This window comes from Pteronotus mesoamericanus, unplaced genomic scaffold (assembly GCF_021234165.1).
Source record: "Pteronotus mesoamericanus isolate MK-2021 breed Mesoamerican mustached bat unplaced genomic scaffold, CSHL_Meso_final scaffold_165, whole genome shotgun sequence".
Classification (NCBI taxonomy): Eukaryota; Metazoa; Chordata; class Mammalia; order Chiroptera; family Mormoopidae; genus Pteronotus; species Pteronotus mesoamericanus.
Genome location: NW_026555307.1, coordinates 6,591,409 through 6,614,069, shown reverse-complemented (window position 1 = coordinate 6,614,069; position 22,661 = coordinate 6,591,409). Strand labels below are relative to the sequence as shown.

General features: G+C 47.6%; 1 protein-coding gene and 1 pseudogene across 2 annotated transcripts; both read right to left on the bottom strand.

Moving 5' to 3' along the window:
* Positions 1-554: 554 nt before the first annotated feature.
* LOC129083027 (radixin-like) lies at positions 555-2,657 on the bottom strand (annotated as a pseudogene).
* A 5,293-nt stretch (positions 2,658-7,950) lies between these two features.
* On the bottom strand, positions 7,951-22,198 carry MAG (myelin associated glycoprotein). 2 transcript variants are annotated; one of them, XM_054588856.1, is made up of 11 exons: positions 22,128-22,198; positions 20,261-20,320; positions 19,707-19,775; positions 19,159-19,527; positions 17,693-17,989; positions 17,319-17,576; positions 15,646-15,906; positions 10,699-10,986; positions 10,249-10,345; positions 9,414-9,513; positions 7,951-8,449 (listed from the first exon to the last, which is right to left on the bottom strand). In XM_054588856.1, exons 3-11 carry the CDS (start codon positions 19,750-19,752, stop codon positions 8,285-8,287), a joined length of 1,881 nt encoding a protein of 626 aa, XP_054444831.1. In that variant the 5' UTR covers positions 19,753-19,775; positions 20,261-20,320; positions 22,128-22,198; the 3' UTR covers positions 7,951-8,284. The 2 variants fall into 2 exon arrangements, with proteins under 2 accessions (XP_054444831.1, XP_054444832.1); XM_054588857.1 differs by having other exon boundaries at positions 20,261-20,297; positions 22,128-22,164.
* Between the last annotated feature and the right edge of the window lie 463 nt (positions 22,199-22,661).

Below are 22,661 nucleotides of genomic sequence, written 5' to 3'. Positions count from 1 at the left end.
AAGCAAGAAGCCTGTGATTCTGAATGCACCTGACTGCCAGGGGCCTTTGGGGCCAACTAGTAATTGGGCTGCAGTCTGGTCCCTGAGGCTGCAGAGCATTCTACCCCCGAAGAAACCATGGCTAAGGCTGAGCCATGGCTATAGATGCTGCCTCTAATTCATCACTACCATAATCCTACGGGCCACAGAGAAACAGGAGGAGAGTCTGATGGAGAAACCCTAAAGACTGGAGGAGAAGGACCAGAGAGCCCCTTAGAAGTCCCTGTCCTTTTTCTTGGGTCAATAACATTATAATCAATTATAGAGGGGCCAGCCTTTCTTTTGAGGCTGCCAACTATGAAACATTTCAAGCTAAAGGAAGTGACGTGGTGATTGCCTATTGCTTGATCCTTTAACAAATTAATCTCTGGATAATTCAAGATCTCTGTCATCTGATCTTGACTTTTCCGGTGAGTCATGCAGGAAATTTATTTTCCTACTTCTGACAACACTGGCAGAGTCACACTCAATCGAAGGCTTTGCTCTAGTGAGAGAGGGAGCCTTTGTCCTAACTGTTACATTTGCTTTATGTTGTTTTGGTAAGAACACATCTGGAACAATGCATACAGTTTGGGTCCCCACATGGCTTCAAACTCATCAGTACGTTGCTTGGTATTGCCTTGTCGAATCTGTCACGGAGTCTTGTATTTATCACGGCCTGCTTTAGCATTTCCAGCATGAAGAACATCATTTTCTGTTTTCTTGGTTTCATCTCTGGCTTGGGCTAATTCTGAACTTAATGCCTGGAGTTGCTTTTTAACATGCTCATTTTTCTGTGTTTCTCTTTCTCCTCACTTCTACTGTTCATTACCCCATCATTTGATGATTCGGCACTAGCCTCAGTTTATTTTCATCATGTTCATCATGTTCATTTTTGGTTGGAGGAATGACTGGTGGTGGTGGAGGTGGAAGGGGGCAGACATTATGCTTTTTAACTCTTCTTTGGTCTTTTCCAAGTCTTCTTGGGCTGCATAAGCTTTTTGTTGCCACTCATTAGCTCCCTCTTCCTTTTTCCTCTTGGCTATTTCTAGAAGTGTAACCCTGGCAGTGAATTCAGCAAGTTCTGCTACTAGCTGTTCCTGATTCTTCATCTGGTCAGCAGCTTGTTTTGCAATAGCTGACTTGGCCTCTTCAGCAGCTTGACGCTCCTTTTCAAGCCTTTCTGCTTCTTCTTTTGCTCATTTTCATTCCTGGTCCAGTTCCAGAGCTTTTCGAGTCTATTCTTCCAGTTCTTTCTGGGCTTTCGGTTCCTGTTCTTCACTTTGCCTTAGACGTTCCATTAACTCTTCCTTTCCCCATTCTATTCTTTCCTTTTCCTTTTCTGCTATCTCTCTTTTCTTCTTTTCATTCTCTAACTGCGCCCTTTCCAACTGCTTCTGATGTTCCTCCCCTCTAGCCTGAGCTTTCATCTGATGTACTTCAATTGTATCAGGGTTCCTTCTTCGCATGTACAGTTCATGGTTTCGCATACACAAAGCCAAAATCTGCTTATTGGTTCTCAGACGAGGTGCATAAAAAACAAAATCAGGTGCCTTTTTGTCAGTTGGCTTTATAATAATTTTTTTGTCATTAAATGAAATATTTCTGATTTCACTCCAGAGAAAACCAATTTTAGGTGTTAACTTGTCATCATGCTCATAAATGTTCAGACCCAAAGCGTCAACACCTAGCCACAATTCAGTTCCTTTTTTATTTTTTACTTCAAAATAATTGACTCTATACATTTCTAGATCTTGTGCAATCTTCAGGTATTCCATTATAGAATCTTCCCTTAGCATTCCTCTATGTTCTTCATGACAGTTCTGTATTCTTTCTTCCCACTGCTCTTTTGTTGAGTTGTATGAGTTCTTAATGCCTTTACCATTTTCACCCTTAATAAGGGATTAAGTTTTGGATATTGATCCCTTATCCAGTGTATCATTGGTGAATATATTCTCGTATTCAATAGATCATCTCTTCATTTTGCTGATGGTTACTTTGCTGTGCAAAAACTTTTTAGTTTAATGTAGTCCCATTTGTTTATTTTTCTATTTTCTTTCCCTTGCCTGAGGAGATATATCAGAATAAATACTGTTAAGAAAAATGTCAGAGATTTTACTGCCTAAGTTTTGTTCTAGAGTTTTATGGTTTCAGGTCTTATGTTTAGGTCTTTAATCCATTTTGAGTTTACTCTGGTATATGGTGTAAGAAGGTGACCAAGTTTTGTTTGTTTTTTTGCATGTATGTGTCCAATTTTCCCAACACCATTTATTGAATAGACTATCTTTATCCCAATGCATGCTCTTGTCTCCTTTGTAAAATATTAATTGACCATATAGGTGTGGGTTTATTTCTGGGGTCTCTATTTTGTTCCAATGATCTATATGTCTGTTTTTATTCAACTACTGTGTTGTTTTGATTACTATAACCTTTTACTATACCTCCAACTTTGTTCTTGTCTCAAGATTGCTGTGGCTATTTGGGGTCTTTTGTGGCTTCATATAAATTTTTGGATTATTTATTCCAGTTCTGTGAAATATGCCATTGGTATTTTGATGGAATTGTATTGAATCTATATATAGATTGCTTTGAGAAGTATGGCCATTTTAATGATGTTATTTTTTCCTAACCAGGAACATGGTATATACTTCCGTTTAGTTATATCTTATTAAATTTTTTCTTCAATGTCTTACAATTTTCTGAGTACAGGTTTTACCTTCTTGGCTAAATGTATTTATAAGTATTCTTTGATGCAATTGTAAATAGGATTATTTTCTTAGTTTTCCTTTCTGATAGTTCATTATTGGTGTATAAAAATGCAACTTATTTCTGGGTATTAATTTTGTATCCTGCTATTTTACTGGATTCCTTTATCAGTTCTAGTAGTTTTGGGCAGAATCTTTAGGGTTCTCTATACACATTATCATGCCATTTGCAAATAATGACAATTTTACTTCCTCCTTTTCAAGTTGGAGGCCTTTCTTCTTCTTGTCTAATTGCTGTGGCTAGGACTTCCAGTGCTATGTTGACAGTACTATGTGGACATCCCTGATCTTAAGGGAAATGCTATTAGTTTTTCCCCATTGAGTAGGATGTTAGATGTGGGTTTGTCATATATGGCTTTTATTATATTGATGCATTACTCCTCTATTTCCACTATTGCTGAGAATTTTTATCAGAAATGGGTGCTGGATTTGTGAAATGCTTTTTCTTCATCTATTCATATGATCATGTGGTTTTTATGCTTCATTATTTATGTGGTATGTCACATTAATTGATCTGTGAATATTTTACCAACCTTGCATCCCAGCAATAAATTCCCCCTGATTGTGCTGTATGATCTTTTGATCTTTTTAATGTATTGCTCAATTCAGTTTGCTAATATTTTGTTCAGGACTTTTGCATCTCTGTTTACCAAGGATATTAGCCTATAACTTATTTTCTTTGTAGTATCTTTATATGGTTCTAGAATTAGGATAAGATTGACCTCATAAAATGAGCTTGGAAACCCTTCCTTGTCTTGATTTTTTGGAATAGTTTGAGAAGGATAATTGTTATCCTTCTTTGAATGTTTGGTAAAATTCACCTGTGAAGCCATCTGGTCCAGGACCTTTATTTGTTGGGAGTTTTTTGATTACTGCTTTGATATCATTAGTTGTGTTTGGTCTGTTCAGATTTTCTGATTCTTCTTGATTCAGTTTTGGAAAATTGTGTGTTTCCATGAATCTATCCATTTCTTCTAGGTTGTCCAATTGTTGTTGTATAGGTGTTCATAATATTTTTTACACTACTTTGTACTAAAATTTTCATAATATTTTCTTAAAATACTGTGTGGCATTAATGTTATTTCTCCTTTTTTTCTGATTTTATTTATTTGGGTCCTCTCTTTTTGTTTCTTAATGAGTCTGCTTAAAGTTTTATCAAATTTATTTACCTTTTCAAAGGATCAGCTCTTGGTTTCATTGCTCTTTTGTATTGTTTTTGTTAGACTCTATTTTATTTATTTCCACTCTCATCTTTATTATTTTCTTCCTTCTAGTTACTTAGAACTTTGCTTATTGTTCTTTTCCTAGTTCCTTTAGGTATAAATTTAGATTTTTTTTTTTTTTTTTAGTTTTTCTTATTTCTTGAGTTAGGCCTGTAATGTTATGAATTTCCCTCTTAGGACTGCTTTTGCTGTATCCCATAGATTTGGGTTTGTTGTGTTTTCATTTTCATTTGTCTCAAGGTATCTTCTGATTGATTCCTTGATCTCATTGTTAGTCTATTAATTGTTTAGTAACATATTATTTAGCCTTCATATGTTTGTGCTTTTTAGTTTCTTTTTCTTGTAATTGATTTCTAGTTTCGTACCATTGTGATTGGAGAAGATGTGTGATATGATTTTAAACTTCTTAAATTTACTGAGATTTGTTTTGTGCCCTAACATGTGGTGTACCCTAGAAAATATTTTCATGTGCACTTGAAAATAATGTACATTCTGTTGCTTTAGGAAGAAATGCTCTGAAAATATCAATTAAATTTATCTAGTCTGGTGTGTCATTTAAGGCTGCTGTTTCCTAGTTGACTTTCTAGCCAGAAGATTTATCCATTGGTATCAATGAGGTGTTAAAATTCCCTAGTATGATTGTGTCACTGTTGATATCTCCCTTTATGTCTGTCAAGATTTACTTTATATGTTGGATGTATAAATGTTTACAAGGGTTTTATCCTCTTGTTGGATTAATCCATTAATCACTATGTAATATCCTTCTTTGTCTCTTCTTTTGCTTTTGTTTCAAAGTCTGTTTTGTCTGATAGAAGCACAAATACTCCTGCTTATTTTTTTGTTCTCATTTGCATGAGATATCTTTTTCCATCCCTTTACATTCAGTCTGTGTGTATCATTTGTTTTGAGGTGGGTTTCTTTTGGACAGCATATGTAAGACTTAGTTCCTTATCCATTTAGTTATCCTATGTCTTTTGGTTGGAACATTAATACATTTCCATTTAAGGTAATTTAAATTTAAAGTTGATAGTTATGTATTTTTTGTCATTTTATTCTTTATTACTATGTTCCTATTTTTTCTTTTCTTCTTCTTAAAGAAGTCACTTTAACATTTCTTGTAATACTGGTTTGGTGGTAATGAACTCTTTTAGGCTCTTCTTGTTTGGGAAGCCCTTTATTTCATCTGCAGTTTTAAATGATACCCTTGCTTGGTAGAGGGTATCTTGGTTGTAGTTCCTTGCTTTTCATCACTTTGAATATTTTGTGCTAATCCTTTCTTGCATGAAATGTTTCCATTGAAAAAAACCAGCTGATAGTCTTATGGGAGCTCCCTTGTAAGTAACTGTCTTTCTCTTGCTGCTTTTAAGATTCTTTCTCTTTAACCTTTGCCACTTTAATTATGATATGTCTCAGTGTGGGCCTCTTTTGGTTCATCTTGTTTGTGACTCTGAGCTTTCTAGACTTGTGTGATTCTTCCCTTTACCAGATTAAGAAAGTATTTAGTCACTATTTCTTCAAATAGGTTCTCAGTCCCTTGTTCTCTCTCTACTTTTCCTTCTGGTACCTTTATGATGTGAATGTTGTTACACTTGATATTGTCCCAGAGTTCCCTTAAAATATCCTCCTTTAAGTTTTTTTCTACATTGAATGGGTGTTTTCTGCTATCTTGTCTTCTAAATCACTGATTTAATTTTCTGCTTCATCTTGTCATTGATTCCTTCTAGTGTATTCTTCATTTCAGATATTGTGTTCTTCATTTCTGACCCTTTTTTTATGGTTTCTATGTCCTTTTTTTATGCTTACTATCTCTTTGTTTAAGTTCTCACTTCTTCCCTTAAGTTACTTGAACATCCTTATAACCATTGTTTTGAAACCTGTACCTGGTATATTGCTTGTCTCCATTTCATTTAGTTCTTTTGCTAGGGAATCCTGTTCTTTCATTTGTGGCATATTTCTTTGTCTCCCCATTTTGTCTGCCTTTCTTTAATTGTTTCTGTGTATTAGGTAGATCTGCTATGTGTCCCAGTCTTGGCATGGTGGTCTTATGTAGTAGGTGTCTTCTGTGCTCCCTGATCACCTACTCTAGGTGCTCCAGGAATGTCCTCCTATTGAGCCTTGATTTCTGTTAGCTCATCATGGGTGAAGTTGACCCTCAGCCTGGCTATGAGGATTGACCCCAACCACAGTGTATAAGCTGCTGTGGAGGGGCTGACCCCATGGAGCGGAATTCACCCCAGCAGGGCCTGATGCCTGTCAAGATCTCCCTTTGGATGTGCTGCTTGTGAAGCTAATTGGGTTATACTCTGATGTGGTCTGAAGCCCATCAACAGGTGTGTTGTTTCTGGGGCTTCTTGGGAGAGATTCTGGTGCAGATCAATATCTGGTGTTTCCTGTGACTGGCCCTGGGCTACCTATTTAGAGATACAAAGCAATCCACAGTTGGTGGCTGCCTCTGCTTGGCCTGGGTGCCAAGACATGGAAGGGGCCAAGCTGCATTCTAAGGCCAGCTCCCATTGGCATCAAGCTGGTCAGCATATGACCCAAGATACTGGAGATCCAAGATCTGCCTCTGCCTCCTGGCTGCCTGTTAAGCTCAGTCACTGAAAGAGCCTCTGGAAGTACAAGAGTTGCCTGAAGCAGGTTCTCAGTGAGCCACCAGGTAGGGGCTAGTGGTGTTCACCAGGTTCATACAAATTCAAACTCGGCACCAAAGCTAAGTCTGAGGCTACTCTGCAAAAGTCTCAGAATACACCAAAGCCAACTACCACCTGCCAGGGGCCTGTGGATGAATGTGGTTAGGTAGGGTCTCAAGGTCTCATCAGAATGAAGTCAGCAGAGTTCATCAAGACCCAAAAGACCAAAATTTAGCCCTTTGAAGAGAGCGCTCTACACAGGGAGGCAGTGCCAGTTAGACGTGTGAGGGGAAAATGGACCCGATGCTAGAGGACCCCACACAATTCAGTCTTCTCCATGAGTCTGCCTGTACCTCCTTGAGAGCTTTCTAAGACTGTCTGAACCATGGACCCAGGCTGGCTGGAGCCAGCTGACAACTTTGCAAAGTGCAAACTGGATAGGGCATCACTGCCAGGAGGTTGAGAAGGAGGGCATCCTTATAATCATGAAGCTAGTAAATCTCCTGTGAGGGCATGGCACTATTCTGGTGCACAGCGTCTGGCCCTCTTTCAATTCCTGACAGGCATTGTGGAAAAAGAAGAACTGGGTCCAGAGCCCGGCCACACCATTTCCTAACTCTGGGACCCTGGAAAAATCACCTAGCTTCTCTTAGCTCCAGTGTTTTCATCTTCTCAGGCTTGTCCTAGGGGGTGTCTTCCCAGGATAGCCTGAGTCTTCTGAAGGGACTAAATGCACAGGTGTTGCCTAAATAGTGTTTCTTGAACCAAATGGAGCAAAGTCTGAAGACTGAAGTTGCAAAGTACAGTGTGAATATGAGAGATGGTAATCAAACCAACACAGGCTCATGAAACATTGAGACCTGGGATCCCCCTGACCTACAGGGCACAGGAGGCATGTCAGTGAGTGAGTGAAGCCAGTAATGTGTGGAACAACAGGGAATGGTAGGGACTGGCAAATAGTGAGGTCATGCCACTCCAGAAGGGACAGCTACCTTCACTTTCAGTGAGTCACAGCTATGGGCAAGTGCGAGCCCAGCACTGTCAGTCACTCTGACTATGGTGAAGGCAGGAATGAGTGTTGTTATGTGAAATCAACCAGAAGTCAAATAAGACATTCTGTGGGCCAGATGCTGCCCACAGGTCAGAGTGGGAACAATTTAATGGCAGCTGGCCTGGGTTCAGGGCTGGAATCCCTGGGCCTTTCCCCCGCACAGGGCCCAGCACAAGGTGAGGAGTGGGGTAGAAGGCTCCCCCAAGGACAGGCCAGAAATCATCAGGATCTAGACAGGTATTTGGCTTTAGGGCATTTATTTCAGTCCCTTCAGTATAGACCATGGGGACAGGTATGGGGGAGGAGACCAGGCAGGGGATAGCAATAAATAACACAAACAGACGAAACTCCCCTCCAGACAGATGAGGTTAAAGGAGGTTAGAGGGGAGCCACACTGTGAGGGTGCAATGCTGGCAGGGTGGGGGGGCAGCTAGGAAGGAGGGGGAGGCCAGACCCCCAGGACCTCACTGTCACCCACCCCATCCCTTTCCTGCCTCAGTGCTCACTACTTTTGGGAGAAAGAGAGCCCACAGCCAGTGGGGGCTAGCAAGGGTCCTGAAGGGGTATTCGCCAAGCAGGCTGTCCCCAGCTCCCTCACTTGACACGAATTTCAGCATACTCGGCCAGCTCCTCTGTCAGGGTGTAGCTGTCCTTGGTGGGCCGTTTTCCCAGGTCTGAGTGAGAAAAGCTCAGGTCCAGCTCTGGGTGCTCCCCGCGAAGGCCCAGGAGCCTCCTCCCAGATCCCAGGCGCCTCTCACTCTATAAAGGGAAACAACCCATTAGAAGAGCCCTTTTCTACCTTTTTCAGATATAAGGCTGGAGTTGCTTTCACCCTCACAGCCCCAGAGTTGCGCCTCAAAGCCCTGTGTGAACCTTTTTTCTCAAGGACCCCCAGCCTATCCAGCCCCACAGTCCCCACCCAGGTCCCACTCTGGGGCCTTTGCCTACACTGATCTCCCTTCTCAACACGATCCTCATCACTAACCCTGATAATAGCCTATGAATTCAGTATGTTCAGGAAGCCTTCTTCAACATGGGAAATTGGGGGGCACAAAATTCAATCCATTAACACCTTCCAAATGTTTGTACATGCCTGGCTCCATTAAGTCCTTCCCCTATGTTTGGGTCTAGTGTGTAGTCCCCCTTTAATCTTAACAATCCTGCAAGTGTGACTTTGGTTTCCCTCTCATGTTTTCCATCCCCCCCCCACACACACACACATACACACATGAGCCTTTGGACAGACACATTGAACAGTGGCCACAGACAGACAGAAGGGAACAGCAATGGGACAGGAGTACTGGACAGGGCAGACTTTAGCAGGGGACCATCCTGGACTCGTGGCAGTGACTCACACACATGGATGACAGCCCCAAGGCCCACTGAGGACCCAGAGGCAGGCACACTGAGGCCCCCCAAAACCTACCTCCTGGGCTGCTCATTCCAGGGTAGAGACCTCTCTGGACTATTGGAGAAGGAAATGCAGTCATAGACCCAGATGAGGGTTTTCCTTGGGCCTGAGCCCCAGAGCCCCCTTCACAGTCTAGGCTGAAGCATTCCTCCCAGCCCATGTCCAAGCCAGCCCTCTGCCCTTCCTCCTTTTGTTTCCTAAGTAGCCTGGCCTCCCTTCTGTTGCTTGGCCTCTCAGGCCCTTCCTGGGACCCAGTGTCCTTGACACCCAGGTTCTCCAACTAGCCCGGAGCCACAGGGCTCTGGCCCTTACCTCATACTTCTCCGGTGCTCCAGAGATGCGGAAGTCGCTGCTGAACAGGACTGGGGGGTTGTCCCCTGTCGAGAAGCTGGGGCTCTCTGTCACGTTCTTTCTGCAGGGCAGGACATGGCAGCCCCAGTGGGCCTCCCAGGCCTTCCAGCACCCCCTCTTTCTGTACCCCCATCTACCTTGGGAGTTTTTCCCAAGGGACACCAGAATTGTTCCCACCCATCCCTCTAGGACGAGGCAGATGGCTCTTCAAATGACCAGTGTCCTCCTGTCCACCACTGACCATCCCTCCCCTGCTTTGTGGCTGAGGATGAGCCACCTAGCTCCTGGTCTCTGCCACTTTTCAGGACGCCAGCCTGGCTTCTCTGGGTTCTCTTCCTATGCTTGGGGTCTGTCTTTCCCTCTTGCTGCCAAGGTGTGGAGCAGGGAGATTAATTCATTTTCCAGAGAGCCCCAGGAAGAAAAATAACAGAGTTGTGTGCAAATTTGGGGCTAGATGATTTTTGTTGCCACAGATGTGTGTAGTCATTGTTGCTTGCTCTAGCTGCAAGCCAGGGGGAGCTGGCTTTTCCCATCATACCTCTTCGAGGGCAGGATGTCATAGCAGAGAAGGTGGGGAAACAGGAAATGGTTGGTGGAAAATGGTTGGTGGAAAGTGCTTGGCTCAGAGACTGGCCCATGCACAGGACCCCTTTCTCCTCCATCCAGCCAAAAATTCTCAGAGCAGAATCCACCCTCCCCCACTCACACAGGGCTGCCCTCCCTTGCCCACCCTTTAGCTCCTTTCCCCATCCTTGGAGTCTTCCCACTCCCAGGTCTGCCCTGGTAGGGCACTCACTTTCTGCGTGACTGGGTAATGTAGCAGACGATGGCAATTAGGATGGCAAAGGCAACAACGGCTCCCACTGGCCCAATCTTGGCCCACATCAGGCGGTCTGAGAATAGAGAAAACCCAGGCGCCCTCAGGGCTGCTGGTGGGAGTGAAGACATCTGGGATCTTAGGAGATGGGTGGGGACATTAGTGATAGTGAAAAATATCTGCACAGATGGCACACCCTTGCACTGACTGACCATCCTGGAGGGCCTGGGGAGGGTCTAGTACAGTACAGGCAAACGTGGGGCAGCCTCTCCTTACTGACCAGAAGGGCCTCTTTACCACTTGATCAACCTGCATAGCCTGACCCATGCTCGGTGGCTTGATGGTCAGTCAGCTTTGGGGAGAGGAGCCTGGATCCAAGAGGAGCCCCCTCTGTCCCTGTGGCTCCCAGTGCCAGGCCACACCACTCACGGGCTCCCTGGAAGGGCAGCTCCAGGCTCTTGGTGCCATAGAGGTTGCGGGAGGTGCAGATGACCCGCGGCGGGGCCTGGGCCTGTCCCCGCAGCGTGAGAATGCTGGTGAGCAGGAGGCCACTGCGCTCGGAGTACACGAACTCCCGCTCTGTCTCATTCACCGTCACGTTGCGCGAGGGCAGCTCAAAGGCCACAGATGGCTCCGGGTTGGATTTCACCACGCACAAGCATTGCACTGTGTCTCGGGCCGCTGCACAATGGGACTCCAGAAGGATCACAGGGGCAACTGCAGGACAAAATCAAGACTTGAGTGGGCTTTAGACAACTAGAAACCAGGACTCCTTGGCTGAGGGCCAAGAGGAGGGTGGTAAACTGTCAGGGAAATGAGCTCCAGTTTTCTCTTTTGCACCCTAAACTATTTCACCTTGTAAAATATAAACCATATCATGGCATTCCCTGCTCAAACCTGTCCTCCAATTGCTCTGTGTCACTTAGAATAAAACCAACTTCTTTTTTTTTTTTAAAGATTTTATTTATTAATTTTTAGAAAAAGGGGAAGGGAGGGAAAAAGAGAAGAAGATAAACATTATGTGAGAGATCAGTTGCCTCTCGCATCCCCCCAACTTGGGACCCAGCCTGCAATCCAGGCACATGCCCTGACTGGAAATTGAACCAGTGACCTTTGGGTTCTCAGGCAGGCACTTGATCCACTGAGCCCCACCAGCTGGGACTGAAATCCAACTTCTTTGCCTTGATCTGCAAGGCCCTGCGGGAAATAGCCACACTCTGATCTCCTTTTCTTACCCTGAAAGGTTTGTTCCTTTCTAGTTACACTGGCCTCCTTGCTGTTTCTCAAGTTTATGGAGCTCTTCCCCACCCAGTTATTTGTGTTTCTCTCTCAGCCTGGAAGACTCCCTGAAAGTACCTTCCCAACTCACTCCCTCACTCCAAGAAAGTTCTACCCAGATATTCAGACACTCCTTCTCCTGCTATCTCGCTTCACTAACTTCTCTCCCTGTCCCTCTACATTGTCTCCCGACCACTCATTCCTGCACATGTTATATATTGACATGGCTTGTCTCTCTTTCCCATGAAGACAGGCTCTCATTCTGTCTCTACTCTGTGGCCCACACTTAAAATATGCTTTTCATGTAGCAAAGCTCTGGGAAGACTTGTGAGGTGGATTATTGAATTCTGCTGGCCCCCCTTCAGGCCATCCTACAGATGGCCGTGCTGACTCCCCAGGGCCCCCATCCATTCTGACCCTCCCGCCCTCACAGGATTCCCCAGTGTCACTAATATCAAGCACCACCCTCCACCCAAGACCATTCAGCAGAACTTTGCTGCTATTTGTATTTTTTTAAATGGTACAGGTATAATAATTTTCTTTCATTTTCCAAAATATGAAGTTATAATATAACTTCGAATGTTGCTTTTTAAAATTATATTCTTGTCCTGGCCAGTGTGTCTTAGTGGATTGAGAGTCAGCCTGTGAAATAAAACGTTGCTGGTTTGATTCCATGTCAGGACACATGCCTGGGTTGTGGGCCAGGTCCCCAGTTGGGGGTGTGTGAGAGGTAGCCAGTCGATGTTTCTCTCCCTCTTTTTCTCCCTCCCTTTTCCTCTTTCTAAAAATAAATCAATAAAATTTTTAAAAAAACAAAAACGAAAACACTATATTCTCTCTCTCTCCTGGAGAGGCCAGTGCTCTCCTCTGCTCACTGTAGCCTGAATTCTGGTTCTCAATTCTAAACAAAACCCACTTACACGCAGACAAAAGGCCCTTGGCTCACCAACCCCACTTATTTTCAATTTCTAACAAAAGAGAATATGCAAGTGGCAGTGATGGGCCAAAGACTCACGTGACCAGGTGTATTCACAAGAAAGATGATCCTAATCGGAACCTCAACGCATACACATATCTAAGTCTGGTAAATTAAAAACTACATACCTCAATTCTGTTTAGGCACACATGCATCATGCTTGCCATAGTGTTACCAAACTAACACACCACAGAGTAAATCAATAACGACAAATCTGAACTGACAGCAACTAAAATTTTTAAAAACCCTTTTACTCAAGACTGCACTACTGATGTTCCTGTAACAATGTCTGCCCTAGATACTACTGGAACACTGGCATTCTGCCTGCATGCACTCAGCCTTGCTGAAGCTTCACAGGCAGCCTGGGAGACCTATGAAACCCCAATTGACGCTAGACAAACCTCAAGTGGTCGTCAGGTGACCCTGATCAGGCCCTCAGCTTTTTTTGGTCTCCAAGATGGCGCTCTGATCTGCGCAACGGGGCGGGTGGGGGGAGCGGGTGGGGGGGCGGCGTTATGGTCTTTAACTCACAAGGGTCTATGGGGACTACAAAGATGGGCACATGAGTGCTATAAAGGGTTAAGTTAACATCCACCCCAGGATCTGTGATTAGTTCAATAGAACCATTCCAGCAGAGGGAGCACTTAAGCAAAGCTTCAGAATGCACGGAGGCTATCCAGCTTGGAGTTCAAAGAAAGGATGAATGGTAAATGATGAGGGTATCTAAGACTTACAAAACATACAGGAAGTATCAGGTGCTTCCTATATCACCATAATTTCCTTAGTCTTCACATCCATCTTTGGAGTAAGATACTGTTATCACACCCATTTTTCAGAGGAAATAATTTAGGTTCAGCAGAGGTGAAGTTACTTGTCTAAGAGCTAGTATATTGACCCAGGTGGGTTCAGCCCTGTTGGGTCTTGTCACCAGTAATACTTTAGTTTCCTTCTCTTAAACTGGTTTGGGGTGCAGTACAGTCCCCTCCACCAATCACACTATTGTGAGAACAAAGTCGGTCAATACATGCAAAGAGCTCAGACTTTTCCCTTGCATGTTGCAAGCACTCTGTAAGGGTGAGAGCCTCCTGCAGTGCCCACACCATGCTGGGTTCTGGGGTAGGCAGTTAAGACAAGGAATCTTGTGCTGGAAATACCCACCAAAGACAGGTGCTGGGAGATACAGGCTTTGGAGAGAGAGGGAACTGAGGCTGCATGCTGAGGGAAAGCCCTGTGACCCAGGCCTTGAAGAAGCATGAGGGGCTCAGCAGATGGAGTGGGGGTGGGGGGATGTCACAACTGCTCCTCAACTCCAGTGGATTGAAGGCTTTATATTCCAAATATGTTTTTAAAAGAAGCCAGATTAAGTGAGTCCCTGACTCCTAAGACTTGTGGGAGAGATGAAGCTGCCAGAGGTTTAACAGCTGTAGCAGATAAGAGTCCAGAAGAATTCTGGCTCTGGCCAAACTTCCTAGCTGCATGGCCACAGGGGAATTCTGACCTTCATTTCTCCTTAATTAAGGATTAATGATAATACACATCTGCTTCACAGGGCCATCAGAAGGGCTTAGCAAAATAACATCTGTAGAGAAGGTAATCGTGACCCAGAGGAGGCCCTCAATGTCCATTTGCTGCCACCACTTTTATTATGCAGAAGGAGGAGTATGGGTCTATGATTGACAATATATGTGAGATGGTGTTATGTGTATGTTCAGTGGCTGCCATCAGATTCTCAGAGGGTTCTGAGGCTTAAACTTATGGATCACTGGTTTGAGGTGTGACAGGGAAAAGAGTACAACAGAAGAGGGGAGCTGGGCCCAGAAGGCGCGCATGGAAAAGAAAGAATACCACACAACTCATATGCAGTGATCACATTGGATGCTATGAGTGACCAGAGACCAGAGGGAATGTGGCCAAAGATGAAAGGTTCACGAAAGTGGACAACCATCACATTGCCCTGGAAGTTAGCACTTCAGGAATAATCTATAGCTACCTTGTACTGATTATCATCATACATACAGAATATTAAATATGAACTACTCAATATCTCCTGGCAAACCCGTGTGATGGGGACCATTATAAGTGGAGTAATTGAGTCAGGGAGTAGTGAAGTTTGGAGACTAGTGCCAGAGGTCAGGTCAGAGCTAAGGAGGAAGCAGGAGAAATGGAAATATGGAGGTGACATTCCACAGGGAGTTGCTGGAGGAGGGGGAATCAAAACTGTGACTTGGGAGCTACAACCCAGAATGGTGGCCAGGGTCAGGGGCAGGGTATTGGTGGCGTTGTCCGTGGAGAGGAGGTCCGGAGAGACGCTGGCTGGCAGTGGAATAGTGAGCTTCATTTCTGAGGCAGTTAGCTTTTCGTGTGTATCATCTCATCTCTCTGGCTATACTCTGTCTGTTAATAAGCTTGGTGCCCTCTTAGTCCGGTCTTCCCCCTCCCACTGAGCCACACAGCCTTTGCACACATGACTGCTTGACCACTGACTGTATTTTGATGTAATAATGCAGGATGAAGTCAATTTGGGGCAGTACAGAAGAATGGAACCAGATCTCCTGGATTTTAATCTTAACTATTGCCTTTTCTAGGTGTGTGACCTTGGTCAAGTAGCATAACCTCTTAGGGCCTCAAATTCCTTCTCTGGAAACTAGGGACAGCAGTAGAACCTCCCACATACGGATGGTCATGAGGATGAAATGAGTGGGTCCCTATACAGAGCTTTCAACAGTACCTGGTATGAGCAATGCTCCACAAGGGTTAGATGTCATGGTTAGTATTTTAGTTAACACAAAGGAACAGTGGCCACATCACACCAGCTCAGGATGGCAGGTAATCCCAGGCCTGGCTGTCCTGTTTACAAGGATGCAGAATCTCCCTGGTCAAAAACACACTCCAGGATGTGGAGACGCTGTTCTTAGGTGGGACTTGTATTTTCTTGCTATGGATTCTGCTTCCCTGCCTTCCCCATCCTTGTCTGTTGGTGCAAAGCTGACCCTTGGTTGGGATATGTGGGTACCTCCAGTTACCCAGATGTCCCCCCATTGAACATTCTACCTCAGACGGAGGGGAGACACAAGTCCAGCCAGCTCTCAGCAGGAGAAGGGGAGAGAAAGGGGAGGACTCACACTCTACAGATATGTTGAAGGCAGTGGCTCTCTGGCCATACTGGTTCTCAGCCACACACCAGTACTCTCCATCATCCTCAGGTGTGACAGCAGGCAGCTCCAACTGCAGCTCACTCTCATAGATGACTGTGGCCAGGATCTGCTTCTCTTTGAAGATGGTGAGAATAGGATCTGGGTTGCTCTGTGTGGAGCACAAGATGGAGACTGTCTCCCCCTCCACAGCCACCACTGTCCCGTTCACTGTTGGTTTCCAGGGTGCATCTAGGGGGCAGAAAAAGGAACTGATGATCAGAAGCCAGCAGGTGCTTCTTCTGCCAGCCAACTCCCAACCCCAAATGTGACCCCAGACACCCCAATCCAAGCACACAGCTCAGGATGGCTCAGGTAACTCCAGGCCTGGCTGTCTTGTTTACAAGAACAGGGACTCTGAAGCCAGAATGCTTGTGCTTGAATCTGGGCTCTGCCCCTTCCAGCTGTGTGTGGACTCATGTCTTAACTTCCCTGGGCTTAATTTTTTCTTATATGGGAAATGGGCTTAATAACAGTCCCAGCTTGCCCTGACCAGGTGGCTCAGTTGGTTGGAGCATCATCCCATACACCAAAAGTTTGCGGATTCAATCTCTCGTTGGGGCACATATGGGAGGCAACCAATCAATGCTTCTCTCACATTGAAGTTTCCCTCTCTCTCTCTTTCTCCCCCACTTCCTCCTTCCTCTCTTTAAAATCAATAAACATTTCCTCAGGTGAAGATTAAAAAAATGATAATAATAGTCCCAACTTCATAGGGGTCACTGAGAACTTAAGTGACAGGCACAGCTCTAGCCTGAATGAGGTAGACAAAGATCCCTGCCTGTGTGGGTAGATGCCATGTAATAGAATATATCATTGGCAAATTGGGAATAAGTGTTTTGGAGAAAAGTGAAGGGAGGGATGGGAAATCAGGGTGGTCACAGTTTTAACTAGGGTGGTAGGGAAAGGTTTCAGTGAGAGGAGAAATAGGTGGGAGGAGCCAGCCTCTGGGATGCCTGGGGGAAGAACATTTGTGTAAAGCACTCAGAAACTGCTGAGCAAATGTTGGCTGTTGCTGTCATTATTATTATCCCCAGCCCTGGCATTTTGCCCCAATACGTATTTGTGAATGAATAAATGAATGAATGATCTCTCCTGGGTTCCTAGCTAAGAATCCTGTCTGACTAGCCCCCTTCTCCAGGGCCCCATAACATACAAGTGTGCACAAGGGCCTGGGAAAGGCCTAGGGTCCCCCCCAAACCTCTCCACCCCCATTAAAACTGCAATGAGGCTCATTTTAAAATGCAGATTCCAAGGCCAGGCCCAGATGTACTACCAGGTCAGGCAGGGCTGCCCCAGGAAACGGAATATAACCGTTTTTCCTGGGTGACTGGGACTTCGTCTGTCTTCTGCTCCTGTCCTAGGGATGAGAGTGGTGCAGAGTGAACACCGTATCTAGGTGTTCACTAGATATTTGTGCGAAGAATGAGGAAATGCCTTGGCCCACAACCTGCGCTCCACCTTCACGTCCACCGCGCCGCCGTCCTGGCCCCTGCTGGCCCGGGGCCAGCCCCGCCCCGCTCTGGGCGAGGCCCCTCCCCGTCATCTCCCCTCCAGCACCCGCGCCAGCGCCAGGCCCGTGTGCGCATCCGGCGGCCACTCACACATCACACTGAGCCCCACGGTGCGGTTGTCCTGGCCATAGGCGTTCTCTGCCAGGCAGGCGTAGACGCCGTCCTCCCTGGGGGTTACCTCTTCCAGCTCCAGGAACAGGTTCTCAGCCACGGCCTCCCGGAGCACCGTGCCGTCCCGCATCCAGGTCAGCAGCGGCGGCGGGTTGCTGTCAGCCCCACAGAGCAGGCTGACGTGGGAGCCCTCGATGGCCTCCACCGAGGAGTTTATCTCCACAATCACAGGCGGGTCTGAGGCCGGCGACACAGCGGGGTCAGCGGGCGCGTGCCGCACGCCCCGGCGCGGTCCCCGCCCACGGCACCACCACCGCCCCCCCGCCCCGCCCCCTGCCCGCACCCAGGCTCACACTTGACGTCCAGACTGGCGTAGCCCTCGAACTGCAAGGTGGTGTTGGGGAAGGAGGCCTGGCAGCCCAGCCGGTGGCCGTTGGCCTCCCTAGTGGGCACGAAGTGTAGCAGTGACACCTGCACCCAGGTGCCCTCGTCCTCGCGCAGCCGACCCAGCACAGCGGGCTCCCCAAGCCCATCGTGGCCCAGCCAGCTCAGCTCTGGGCGCAGCTCTGGGCAGTTGTCAGGCACCATGCAGCTGACCTCCACTTCCGTGCCTGCCACCACTTCTGGGGGGACCACGATGTTGGGGGTGTCTACGTGAGGTGGGGAGAGGGAGGATTGAGGAAGCGGACACCCCTACCTTGCCCATGTCCAATCCTGGTATCTGGTCCCCTCCCCTGGGACACAGAATTCCCTAAAACCTTCACCCAGAAGCCCCGCACACATCCAACCTCAGATGTAACAGTAGTGAAAATATACTGGTCTGAGTACTTTACAAGTGTTGAACTTGCCAGCCCTTCCAGCCGTGCTAGCAGGAAACTGAGGCCACAGCTGGTAAAACTGAGCTTCAAACCCTGTCACTCTGGCTTCATCGACTGTATCTTACACTACAACACATTCCTTAAGAAACCTGTCTCCTTCCCCATGTTTGTTCTGGTTTACTTCCATCTGTGTTGGGGGGCAGGGAGTCTCTTTCTGGATCAGGATCAGGGCTGTAATCTGGCTCCTCATAGACTCCGTGCTGATAGGGAGCCTGAGAATAAGACCTCTACACAGTAAGTTTCTCAGAAACTCGGCAGTACAAATGCCTAAAATCAAGCAGTCAGCCCTACTCTGATTGTCAAATTTGGCCCAGAGCTGCATTTTATTTGGCCTAAATTTAGGAATTTAAAAAAATATGTATATATCTGAATCACCAGCTAATGTTTGGGAATTAGAAGATCACAGGAAAATTCTGGTTTCTTTTGAAAATTCAGTCTGCCTGACAGCAATTCTTGCCCAGCACCAGTTAGCAGAGCTGGGTGCCATGTGCTGGGCTCTGCTCTGAGCACTTGACAACCGTTCATTCCCTGAGCTTTAAATGCTGCTCTTATCCCCATTTTACAGAAGAGGAAACCAAGGTTCAGAGAAGTTAAGTAACTTGTGCACAGTTGCCCAGCAAACACAGGGATCAAGAGGCCGAACCCCTAACCCCACAGGCCCGCTGCCTTTTCCCCAGGTGTTTCTAGAAAAGTAAAATCACTCCTTTCCCTCTGAGGGCAACAAGACAGTTTGGGGCCCCACTTCGGTGATTTCTGCATTTGACTGGTCCCTGTGGTCCCTGTGGGCACTGGGCTTTGCACCTCTCAGCCTAACAAACAAGTCCCTGGATCTGCGCTGGAGAGGCCTCCCTGAAAAGGTGTGAGGGAGGACTTCCTGCTGCACCTTGCCTACCCCAGGGATGCCCTTGCCCCACTGCCTGTGCAGCCTCCGTGAGACTCACTGATGATGTCCAGGACGCTGTGCTCGGAGAAGGTGTACTGGTTGTAGCCCCCTAAGTCCCCGCGGAAGTAGTACTTGCCGCCAAGCTCAGGGCTGAGGTTGCTGAGCAGGAGGGTGCAGTTGCGCAGGCCCAGGTCCCCCAGGAGGCGGCTGCGGCCCTGGAAGCTTTCATGGACAACTTGGGTGCGTGACTTGAAGACCACTGGGGGGTAGTTTTTCGGGTAGGGGCTATTGAAGTACCAGACACCGTGCACGATGGCAGGCCGCAGCTCATCAGGGAAGTCGAAGCGGCAGGGGATGGAGACACATGTGCCCTCGAAGGCCGAGATGGACGATGGCATCCAGGCGCCCCAGTGACCCCCTCGAGAGGCTGTGGGTGAGCAGGACTGCTGAGGCCGTGGCACATGTCCTGACCGAATCATCCAGTCCCCGCTCCCATCACCTTCTCACAGTCTGAGGGGTCCAGAGCCCCACAGAAACAACCTCAGCCTGCGTGGGGCCAAAGTCCCAGAATCCCCAGCCACAAGCTCCCCCGGCCCCAGCCATTACCTGCAATCATAATCCAAAACAGGGGCAGTGTTGTGAGGAATATCATTTTGTACAGCAAGTAAGTGACAGCTGGAGAAGGAAGTGGAGGGGTTAAGGGACTTGAGAAGTGAAAAGAGGGGCTTCTAACTAAGGCTTCAGGAGGGGGCTTGTTTAGATGGTAGGTGTTACTGCTATTAATAATTATAAATATTTATGTGGCATTCAACATGTACCATTCCTCAGTGCTTTGTTCTGCTGTGTTAATTCATTTGATTTCTTTGAAGTAGGTACAATTATTATCCTCAAAATTTATAGCTGAGGCCCAGAGAGGGTAGGTAAGTTGTACACGGCCACACAGCTGGTAAATGACAAGTAGGATTCAAGCCCTCTCTACCTGGCTCCAGATTTGCAGACTTAACCACCCAGCTGTTCTGTCTCTATGTGGTAGTAATATGCTGACAATGACCTTCATCATCATTGTGCCCCTGGGGGTCCCCAGAAAGTAAGGACAGAGCCAAGTCTGTACCAGCAGCAGGAAGAAGGGGGAGCCAGGAGGAAGGAACACTGCCCCTCACCTCAGTCTCCCTGAGTTGGGAATGTCTTCTGGTCCCACTTGAAGATGTCAGCCAGCCACCCTGGAACAAAGTCAGGCAAGTACAAGGAGTCGGGGGCCCGAGCACCCCCTGTCCTCTCTTTCAGCATCTGCTATGAGTTGTGGCCTGTTGTAAGGCTGCTCATGGATGCTCAGGACTCTCCCACAGCTTTGGAGCTACTCTATGAAGAATCAACGCCCCCCCATACCTCCCCACAAAACTGCCATGCAGACTGTGGGAAAGGAAAGGGGAGTGACAGAGCATTAAGAGGGGAGAGGGATGTGGTGAGTGGGGTGAGGCCTGGGGGTGGCAGGCAGGGACCCAGTGCCATCAATGACTGGGTTTCACAGCATCAGCATTCCCAACATGCCGTGTGAATTCCTGCCGCCCGCTCCCACCCCACAGACGGCCCCTGCTGTCCCCACCCTAGGCAGAGGCCAGTGCCCGGCACAAAAGAGCCCTGTTTCCCCAGGGGGAGGGTGCTGCCTCTGGGAGGACTCCTGGGGTAGTAGGTGGGGTGAGAGGAGAGTTGTCACTCCTCACTGAGCTCTACATGGGGCCGGGAAGGACCAGGGGTTGGGAGGTAGGAGACTCTGGCATCCAGCTACTCTGTGGGGCCCCTCAGAGATGGAGCCGGGGTTTCCAAGTGACCTTCAGTACCCTCTTCCTACGGACATAGACGTGTACACAGTCAGACACATGCAAATGCTGCTATGAAATATGATCGATCTAGACCCAGGCAGAGGAGCAGACTTGTGCAATAGAGACTCATGCGAATACCCGATCAGGACCCTGCACACACCAGCAGGCACTGTGACCCCTGTGTCCACAGGATGCTGGCACATACAGTCATAGAAGCACACGTGCACTGCCTTCCCCCTGCCCACCTCGCACCCGCACTGGTGTGGGCACAGCATCCAGGCCTGCACATGGCCCTACCTGCGTGCCATGCTCACAAAGACACTCGGGCCTGTATACCCACACTGAGGAGCAGCTAAGGACAGACCTGCCCAGACACAGCTCATGGACACAGGGAAGATGCCGCCCTTGCACCTGTGATGGGAATTTGCAGGAGACAGACACAGGGCCAGAGCAGACATGTGAAACAATCGTGCAGGCCAAGCCTTCTTAATGGGGGTGAATACTGGTTCTTGGGGTGGGGGCAAGAAAAGTCTTAGTTTAGACAGTGATTTGTGACTCTCCCCAGGGCTAAACGATATAAACATACATAGAGCATATCTGTAGTAGTGAAATTCACAAGGCGAGTGGGACTTAGGAAAAACAGGTCTAAAAATTTTCCTTAGTGGGGTGAAATGAAAGAAAGGCTGACAAACACTGATATAAATTAAGACCCACTGAGGAGAGGTGCTCACATGCACACACACACACACACACACACACACACGTATGCACACACACCTTGTGCTCCCAAGTGCTGCAACTTGTTCACTCATAGCCCACTGCCCCACCCCCTCTCAGAGGGCAGGATGCAGGTGTCTAATCACCTGGGCATCAGTCCACCTTCACCCAGACTGAGGCTGCTTCCACCACATCTGCCCCAAACTTGGAAACCCCAGGGCAGCTGTTCCTGTGTAACTTCTACCACGAGGGGTGCTGAGGAGGGCCTTTGGTTCTCTCTGCAGTTTCTTCCCAAAGTATTGTCACTGTCCTGCCATGGTCCCAGCTCATTTCAAAGTCCTAAGGAACATCCTTCCACGTCTTAAATTAGCGGCAGTTCACAGCGACCACCCTCACCTTCCATGTGCTTCGGGTGCCCCTGCTCCACCCTCTCAGCCCTGGTCCTCGGCTCCCGCCCTGTTGCCAGTCCCTCTTGGCACTGTGTACTCACCAGGATGCTCTTGTATCTGCGCCCTCTGCTCCTCAGCCCAGCTCACAGTCCCCTGGCCTCCCAGGGTCTAGGCCCCCACTTGCTGGCCCCTCCTCTCCCCCCGCCCTGGGTGCCAGGGGCCGCCTGCCTCCAGGGCCCAGCTCCTCCCTGTCCTCCGGGGGGAGGGGGGCACAAAGGGGCCCTTGTCACCACTGCTCAACTAGGCAGCCTGATGCCTGGGTTCTACCAGCTCCTTCCTGGAGGGGATGGGGGTGCTGCCTCACTTGTTCCCCTCCATCCTCCAACGCTGTGCATTCTGGTTCTGAGCCCCTGGGAGGGCATTCTAATATCTCTGAACATCTCAGACTGAGAAACAGAAGGTGTCCTCAGCATCCAGGGAATCTTGGTGGCAACAATAGGTATAACCCTGGCCACAAGAGATGACAGAGGCTGATATGGGTGGGAGGAGGAGGCTTCAGTGTCCCCTCCACCCTCACTTATAGTCACTTCCTTGGGTCACATTTGGTGCTTGCAGCCTGGTGTGTTTTCTTCTAG

Excerpts from the sequence above, each read along its gene's own strand:
- MAG (XM_054588856.1), bottom strand. The coding sequence starts at position 19,752 with ATGATATTCCTCACAACACTGCCCCTGTTTTGGATTATGATTGCAG. Across the intron at positions 17,577-17,692 it reads CGCCAGTCTGGACGTCAAGT|ACCCGCCTGTGATTGTGGAG; the intron begins GTGAGCCTGGGT and ends CGCCGGCCTCAG. Across the intron at positions 8,450-9,413 it reads GAGCACCGGAGAAGTATGAG|AGTGAGAGGCGCCTGGGATC; the intron begins GTAAGGGCCAGA and ends TTCCCTTTATAG.